Here is a 9,808-nt window from a genome sequence, read left to right as displayed (position 1 = left end):
AGCTGAATAGTTCCCCTCTCCATCACAGCTTTCTTCTGATTCTGAGTCAGATGAATCTGAGTCACTCAATGTCGTGGCATACACTTTACCTTTCGATTTCAAATAATTCAGACATTCCTTCTTAAAGTGTCCATGCCCGTTACATTCGAAACAAGTGACACCTTGTGTGGGTTGGGATTCTTTTCCATCTTTCTTTTTGAAATCCCTTTTCTCCCTTCCAGAACTTTGGAATTTTCTTTTATCATCAAATTTGCCATTATTTTTGAATTTCAAAAACTTTCTGAAATTTTTGACAAGGTATGCAACATCTTTGTCAACCACATCTTCTCCCGATGAGTCTTGATCTTCCACCTTCTCATTAATGGTCTTTAGAGCAAGAGATTTACTCTTCCGTTGATTGGGCAGCGACATCTCATAAGTCTGCAGAGAACCAACCAGCTCCTGTACTTTGATGTCATCAAGGTCCTTGCTCTCTTCAATCGCTGTCACTTTAGCACGAAAACTTTCCGGCAATGATCGAAGGATCTTCCTTACAATCTTTGAATCCTCCGTTTTCTCCCCCAAGTTGAACTTGCTGACAACCACCTCATTTAGCTTCCCATAGAAAGAGTCAAAAGACTCATCCTCACTCATTTTGAGCTCCTCAAACCGAGTGGTCAGCATTTGTAACTTGGTGTCTTTCACTTTCTTCGTGCCTTCATAGGTGGTTTCCAAAATCTCCCATGCTTCTTTGGCAACGGTAATATGAGAAATCCTGTGAAATTCATCTGGAGACACACCACAGAAAATAGCATTGAGTGCTTTACTGTTAGCATTAGATGCAGCAAGTGCTGCCTTATCCCAAGTGGATTTGGCTGCCTCAGGTCTGGTCCAACCAATCTCAACAGCATCCCAAACAGATTCATCAATAGAATACAGAAAAGCTCTCATGCGAACCTTCCAAAAAGCATAATTACTTCCATCAAAATATGGAGGTGCATTTAGGGATTGAGACCTATCCATCTCAAAAGGGAGTCAAGGATCACACAATGGTAATGAAACCAATAGCAATGTACCCGCTCTGATACCAATTGAAAGTTCAAAAAACGTGTAAAAACACTTTTGAACGTTTAGACCCCCAAATTACAACTTAACCAATTCAAGCAATATGTCAAACAACTAGTGTGCGGAAACTTAACATATGCTATAATATGAAATTGGTTAAAAACTATCTAAGCCATAACAAAATAAAATCCACAGCAGATAATAAAAAGGCAAAGATAGAGAGGAAGGAAGATGCAAACACAAAGACAACACGCGATGTGTTATCGAAGAGGAAACCAAAGCCCTCGGCGTAAAACCTCTCCGCCGCCCTCCAAGCGGTAAACAATCCACTAGAAAATACAGTTGGGATACATGGACAGCAAAAGACCCTCCAAGCCTAATCTATCCAGTGCACCTAAGCCCTCCAAGCTTCTTGCTCCAATGAGGTTGCGCCGAACCTTTTTCTTTTCTAGCTTCCCGGATTCCGCTACCAGACCGTAGCATCAACCAATGAAGATTGGTTCCTTCCTAACTGCTTCCCAGAAATCCAAACAACTGTCTCACAGTGATGATAATGGTGAGAACCAGGTTTGGTATAATGCCTCTCAAGGATTTGACAATGGAGAGGAAGAGAGTTGAGGAATTTGAAGAGTCTCTAAGGTATAGATTGTGGGTGAATCAATCTTGTTTTTCTTTAGGGTTTCTCTCTCAAAATTCTCTCTGGAAGCTCTCTTTCAATCGTGGGTAATAGGGGTATTTATACTAGAGTGGGAGAGGAATGTGAAACGTCAGGTTTTACAAAACAGGGGTGGCTCGCGGCTTGACCTCGTGGCTTGACTAAGTCGCGAGATCCAGTCGCGAGATAACCGTATGGCCAGTTGTCCTGTTTTGTCCTGTAGTGCTCCAGCTAGCATGACTGTTCATCTTCCAGCATGCTTGGCACGTGTGCTGTGTCTGGCGGCTTGCAGCCGCGAGTCACCCGCGAGTCCCAGCCGCGAGTCTTTGTTTTCTTGCACACTCTTGAGCAAATTACACTCTATCTCACTCACTACCCTTACATCAAACCCACCTAAATACAGGGTTACTAAATGCTGAATTACAAGCAAATTTGGCACGGAATAAAGCCAATTAGATGGTTGAATAAATTCAACCTTACAGATATAAAGATGGAGAGGTAGGAGTTGGAAAACCATAAGAAAATGTGTAGATAATTGTGGGTATAACAATCTCTAACTCTTAAGTGTATTTTCTAGAGTTTTCTCTCTGAAAAGCACTCCTTTCAATTTGTGGGTAATGAGGGTATATATAATGTGAGTAAAGACTTGGTAAACCAAAACACAACTTTTTGCCAAACAGAGACTTTCGCGGGTCCTTTGCAGATTGGCCTTACCCACGAGAGAGTCATGAAAAAGACAATCTAGCACTACTCTTCATCTTCCAGTCATGTGCTCTACACGTGGCTCTTTTCGAGGGTTGCTTTTCGCGAGACAATCGAGAGCCAATCACGAAATCCACTTGATCAACTTTTGAAGCTTGATTCTTCACCGATCTCTCACACTCATCCCTTACAATTAAACCCACATACATACAGAGAAAATGATTGAAGAAATCACAATCAAATTTGGCACAGGATTAAAGCCAACACAATATAATTGGAAATCACAACTTTACATAAGCAATGAGTAGCCACATGTAAAAGCATATATTGAGTGAATTAAGAAATTACCAAAATCAATCAAACACGTTGGAGCTGCTGGAGATGCTGGGAAGTTGACACCGTAGCTGAGCTTCAGTGAGGATATGGATATGGCGGTTAATTAAGGCTTGGGTTATAATGAATGAGTTTTGTGTTTCAGAGGAGAATAGTTCAGTAGCAATGGTGGATTATATATATTACGTAGCTGTAGGCTGCAGCTGTCTCAGTGGATTAACCACCTACGTTCTAATCCACCATAAACCTCGCCAACAAGTATGCATCATTTAAATTAAAAAAAAAAATTATCAATAATTGTACAAGGTAGAATAAGTCAACCATAAATTCTAGGAACAATAATACAATAGCAAATAAGAAAAGCTAACATTTTTTTTTTTTTTTGAGAGAGTTTCAATTTATGGTATTCACTCTTGATGATAGCTTTTTATCATTAGCACAAAATACCAATCGGTTTTTGGTGTAAGCGAGAATTGAACCCCACATCTTTTATTCAACCATTAGAAATTTCACTAGTTGAGTTAATTGGAACCCACAAAAAATACCAACTTGAATAAAGTTATTAGTTATTACCCAGGTTTTTTCTTCCTGTCGTGAGTCTTGATGAAAGAAAATATATAAATGGTTAATATAAAATTCTTCGATCATGGACTCTTTTTATTTTATTTTTTTGGTGTGTATGTGTGTGAGGGTGATGGTGGATAGTACTAGTAGTATCCTCGTCCTAGTTAGTTCAACAAAGGCCTGGGCTCACATGGCTTGGATGAAAAGAGGAATATGAATGAGGGACAATTGAGCAAGACATGGTGTTTGACCAAAGCCCAAACCTGAGTTGCAAAACAATTTGTTTAAAGGTATATTAGGGCCTAATTTAAGGGTTGACGTGTGTCTTTAGTGTAATTGTTAATAAACCATATTAAGAAAGTTTTAACACCACTTTCAAGTGATCTGAAATATTGCTTTGTTCATGTGGTAAGAAAGTTCTTGCTTGAGGAGTACTGAATATCACATAATTTGATCTAGAAGGCTTTGATCATGTGGTAAGATCTTCATTGCTTGTTTAGTTGACAAACAAGTTATGAAATAAATCACTGAATTAGAATAAAGTTTTCTGGAATATTGCTTTCTTTATGTGGATATAAGAAATTCCATGCATATATGATGCGAGGACAAAGAAGGTAATGAAGTAAATTAAAGTAGCATCAAGTGACCTGGAATATTGCTTTACTGGATAGAAAGCAATATGCTGTGCTTTGAATTAAAGCCAATGATGCCGGACAATATCAAATTAGGATAAAGGGGAAAATTGAACAAAACGAAAAAGATATAACCTTAAGAATCAGCACTTAGAGGCTTGCCTAAGCACCAAGCAAAGAATTTAGGCATCATAAACAATGGCGGCCCTACAGCCAGCCTAGGGGTTCAAATGAACCCCTAATCTGGCCAAAAAAAAAAAAATTGTTTCGACCCTTAAAATAAAATTCTAAACACCCTAATCATAAATTTTGATTGATCCTAATTGAAATAAGGTTGAATATGATCATTTTAGTGTTATTTTCACAATAATTTTACAATAAAGGATAAGTGGCAAGTTTTAATTGGTTTTTATCTAGACCCACAAATAACATTATTTTTTTTTTTTTTTACATATCTTTAACAACTTGCCATCTAAATTTTGTTGTGAAAGTATTGTGTCAATAGCTATACTCTTAAAATTACTGCTTTGATTTTAAAAATAAATAAATAAGTACACATTCTCTCCAAATCGGGCTTACTTTGCAATTGGCCATGGAATGAAATTGTTTTTTCCTGCACCTTTCTTCTTCATTAGCAGAAAATTACACCACTTTATTAGCACACAAAAATTACAACACTATTTCCCCCCAAAAAAAAATCCCAAAGCCGCCACGGATCATAAATTTTTTTTTTTTTAAAAATTTTCATAAACCACGTATGTGCTAGGTGAGCATTTTGTCAATCACATTGGTATTTTTTATCATTGAGATGACATGAATCAATTGTTTTTTTTTTTTTTTTTTTTTTAATCTCTCGCTAAATTGTCAGTGGATTTTAGGAATTTAAAATCAAGTCAAGCATTAAAAAGCAAGTTATTACTACTTTTTTTTCCTTAATTCTTGTGGCTATAGAGAATCCACGCACAAAGAACCGGGTGTTTACTACTTTTTCTTGTAGGGGAAAGAAAAAGGTTCCATATCAGTGTAGAGAGCGGTATCAAAGTACTATGATGATGGTGGCCCGTTGTTTTGACTTGTGATGGCCTCATCATGCAATTTATTGAACAACAAATTATGATTAGTATAAAATAATTTTCACATGATATCATTATTATGCCATTTTTATTATACATCAATCAAAATCACCAATTGGAAATATGAAATTTGTTTTGTCATTACACTTAATGGAATATTTTTATGCAAGAACTTTAGAACATGTAAGATTCTACCGGAAGATACTCAATTTTTATGAAACTTAAGATGCTAACATAGATGTCTGAACTGAAAGAGTGCACACTATTATCTCAATAAGAGGCTTCCTCATTACTTGTCTGCATCAAGTGGAGTTTATCATATATTTGGAGCCTAGTCACCCCCCACCCACCTCTCAAAAAAAAAAAAAATAGTCACCCCCCACCCACCTTCCCTTTTCTGCCGCACAAGCAATCACAAACAAAAGTAGAGTTCAGATATTACGCACTTGAAAAAAAAAAAAAAAAAAAAGGGGGGGTTGCATTTCAGCTACTACAGAAGCAAAATTGAAAATCATGATGATGCATGCAGGTACTTTAGTAGTTTTTCGGGAGCACCTTGCTATTCGGTTTATATTATAGAATTATCATCAACTTTACCAATATTAAAGTTTTGTATTTCTTACATTATTGGTGTACTTTAAATTTGTTGATTATTGTGATTACTCTGATTGGTTGTACTAAAATGTTTGAACGGATTTTCTCTCCTATTTTCACATTTAATAATGCATATAAATTTTCAACCAGTTGTTGGCAGTATGATTTTAGTGAAGAAAAGGATGATGATGGAGGTGTACATGATTCCTCAAAGTTGGAGGGAACTTTGGCAGGAATGGGAGCTACGAGGAATGATCCTACTCAGCGTCACTATCCAAATAGTTCTTGTCATTCTGGGCAATCGCAGAAAGTATATTGCTGGAATCTGGATAAGATTTGTGGTTTGGTCAACCTACTTACTCGGTGACTCCATAGCTGCAATGGCGGCTGGCATGCTCTCAAATAATATAGGAGAAACCTACAAGGATGGTCTTCTTGATGCAAAGTATGAACTAACAGCATTTTGGGCACCCCTTATGCTGTTGCACTTAGGTGGTACCGATGCCATTACTGCTTACTCATTGGAAGACAATGAGTTATGGAAAAGGCACTTGTTTGGAGTAGCCACTCAAGCAATGGCGACATTTTACATCTTGTTTATGGCCTGGACAGGCTCTCGTATGTCCTACCTCTTTATTGTGATGTTCTCTGTTGGGCTTGTCAAGTATTGTGAAAGAGTGTGGGTTTTATACTCGGCAAGTGAAAACACATTTAGAGACTCCATTCCGGATATCACCACTAATGAAATCAAAATAATGGAGGAATGCAAACTGAAGGAGCTAGAGGGATACCATAAGGTACTTGAGGTTCAAGTGCTTGAGGTTCATGAACGGGATTTTTCAACCGATACTTCATCAATTATATCATCCGCTCCTCACGCAAAAGAATTACTCATTGCTTGTAGTTTACTTGAGATGGTTAAGCGTCTCTTTGCAGATCTCATACTTGGCTTGCAGGAACGGGATGTAAGCAGGGCAATCTTCGACAACAATGATATGAATAAGGAAAAGGCTTTTGAGGTAATTGAGATTGAACTCAAGCTTATATTCGATTTGCTTTACACCAAGGCAAAGGCAGTCTACACATTTTGGGGCATTGCTCGACGAATCATTGGAATCCTTCTCACCTTGATTGTATTTGTGGTTATTTTGTTGGATGAGATGGTGATTCCAAAGAAAAAACACCACAACTACTCCAAGATTGATTTTACCATAACTTTGGTTTTGTTGGCAGTCGCTGTTCTTGTGGATTTATGGGCAATTGTGGAACTACTTTTTGCCGACCAAACCATTCTTTGGTTAATTAAGAACAAGAAAACCACCCTCCTAAGAGCCATCAACAGTATTTTACAACTTGGTTGGCTCAAAAGACAATCCAAAACATACAGGTGGTCTAACTCTATTGGTCAAATCAGTCTGTTAAGATCTGCCTTACAAAAGCCCCTGCCCTGCCTTCCAATCCTGAAGCTATTATGCGTTGACGAAATACTAGAGATATACCAAAATGAAACTCGTGAAGGAATCTTGGAAGCCAATTTAAAAGGTCTAATTTTTGTTGAGTGCAGACATTGGCTAAAACTTAGAGGCAATGAAATAACTCCTGAAGAATTTCATGGCTTAAGGGGAGGTCGCACCCTTAAAAACTTTGGCCGAAATGATATTGATTGGAGTGTGAAGTTGGAGATGGACCTTAGCATCCTTGTCTGGCACCTTGCTACTGATATTTGTTGTCATGAAGATAGACACACAAGGCCGGAGTATCATAAAATGTGCACGTCCCTGTCAAGATATATGCTTTATCTTCTAGTCAAGCATCCTTACATGTTACCGATTGGGTCAGCACACATCAAGTTTCGGGACATTTATCTGGGACTTAGGGAATTCATGGAAGAACAGCTTTCCAAACCAGTTAAGCAAGAGGAAGCTTTGGATATGTTAAAAAATATGACAGCCAAGGACTTGCTTACTGTCAACGATGGGGACAAAAGTACTTTGGTGATATTCTATGCGTGTAAGCTTAAGTCTGCATTAAATACAAAGGAAAATGAGACATGGGAAATAATTAAGAAAGTTTGGCTGGAAATGATGTGCCATGTTGCTAGCTATTGTAGCAGAAAATACCATGCTCAGCAGCTGAGACGAGGAGGGGAATTTGTCACACATGTTTGGCTTCTTATGGCACATTTTGGCTTAACGGATCAATTCCAGACACGACGTAATCCTACAATAGGTGAGGTGGTTCTATGGTAGACTAACATTTTAATCAATAAATTATGTAGGCAAATAAATTTACGGGGTACATCCAATTTTATATTTAATTTCATAACATGTTGAAACAGTCAATTGAGTGGAAGACATTTTTGTGCCTATCACTTTTTTTTTCCACAACTTATAATAGACCATCCTCAACAAGCAATGAAATTGGACGTGCTCAGTAAGTACTATCCTATAAGATGTCAATACCCACTTCTAGAGATCTTGTATTGTTGTTGCTGTAGTTGAGTTCTTTTTTTTTTTTTTTTGGGGGGGGGGGGGGGGGGGGGGGGGGGGTGGGGAGGGGGTTGTGTTACCGTTGTTATCCTTTGAATTCAGCAGAACATGATGAATATTTATTGTAATCCAAGAATTGGGTGTTCTTGATATGGGATCCGAGCAATTGTTTTAGTGATAATTGTTGTAAATCAATTATTCTATAATAGAAGATTGACAAAAATACTATTTTGGTCCTTATATATTTTATAGTCATAGTCAATTTAATTTTTACATTTTGGTAGTAGTTAATTTAGTTGATATTATTTTTAACTTGTAGTCAATTTAGTCTCTACCGTTAATTCACTAACCGAAAATATATATGTTGCAAACAATATGCATTGTCGACATACTTAAAACTTAAGTGACTACTAAAATAATAATAAAATTTTTTATTGACTTCAAAAAAATGTCACCATATGAATTATAAAAAATAAATAATTTTTTAAAAAAAGTTAGCTATCAATTTTTTAGGAAAAAAAATTTAAAAACCAAAAAATACATTAATTCATATCTTGGGGACAAATGGATCTTGAAGATGAACCAAGAATAACATCAACCTAGAAAAATTAAACCAAATCAAAATCCATTAATAATATCCAAACGGCTTTAGGCTAAGAACTAGACCGAGTTGGAGGCAAATTCAAAGCCTTTCTCAAAGGTTCCTGTAGTTTCTCTGTTCATGGTTCCTACAATTTCAAATACAAGTCGCCGATCATAGGCTACATCTCAAAGAACAGGCTCACCACCAGCCTCAATAGGATCAGCGTCAAGATCTTGTTCCTGTGGCTCGACATCGTCGAGGTAGGCAGGAATTGTGATGACCTTTACTTCTCTGTTGGGATTGATTCCTCTTATTTTTCCTATTCATAATTTCTACGAGTGTCCACAGTGTGGGTGTGGATTGAATGCGTTAATGGGCAAGTGAGGAAATTTAGAATTAACCTTCTGTTTCTTCCTTCTTCCTTCTTCCTTCTAGTTGAAGATCAATTATTTAGAAATTGTATAAATAAATAATAATAATTCTTTGTCGCATTTTGGATTGTAGGTTTTGTTCATATGAAACAACTGGAACTGGTTTTCTATTATTGCATCAAAATGTTGGGATTTTAATTGCGTTTTAGTGGGTTAAACATTGTAGATGGTTGAGCGACGTGGATTTGATTTCTTGTTCAAAATATGGGTGTTCTCATATATGAATTCATATATTTTTTGGTTTTCAATTTTTTTTAGATTGAGAAATAATTATTTTATTCAGATGCTGACATTTTTTTAAAGTCAACAAAAAAATTATTATTATTCTTTTAGGAGAAATTGTCTATGATATTTTCACAACAAGACCTAAGTGACAAGTTGTTATTGGTTTTTATAAGTGAGAAAAAAAGTTGATAGGCTCGATCATATTATCAACGTCCAGCCGTTCACGACTAAGGACGAAGGACCTATCCAAGTTCGTCCTGGAAGTAATGGTCGTCGATCAAGGACGAGTGAATCCACCTCCACTCATCAATGAACCGTTACAAAACATTAATCAGCTTCTAGATCGTTGGGAGGGGCAACTCACCATTAACACCCCGCAAGGGCGTTACCAGGGAAGAACAAAGTCTCCATCAAAGCTCTACCAACGGCTAGAAGAAATCACCTGCGAGTGCGTGCATATAAATACATAACAGTGAAATTCAA

General features: G+C 37.0%; 1 protein-coding gene across 1 annotated transcript; it reads left to right on the top strand.

The window, feature by feature from the left end:
* The first annotated feature begins 5,725 nt into the window (after positions 1 to 5,725).
* LOC115980577 lies at positions 5,726 to 7,846 on the top strand. Its single transcript, XM_031102813.1, has one exon. The coding sequence runs from the start codon at positions 5,726 to 5,728 to the stop codon at positions 7,844 to 7,846; it is 2,121 nt and encodes a 706-aa protein (XP_030958673.1).
* The last annotated feature ends 1,962 nt before the right edge of the window (positions 7,847 to 9,808 follow it).

This window comes from Quercus lobata, chromosome 3 (assembly GCF_001633185.2).
Source record: "Quercus lobata isolate SW786 chromosome 3, ValleyOak3.0 Primary Assembly, whole genome shotgun sequence".
NCBI classification, from domain to species: domain Eukaryota; kingdom Viridiplantae; phylum Streptophyta; class Magnoliopsida; order Fagales; family Fagaceae; genus Quercus; species Quercus lobata.
The sequence above is the reverse complement of the archived record's forward strand: the minus strand, read 5'-3'. Positions and strand labels throughout refer to the sequence as shown.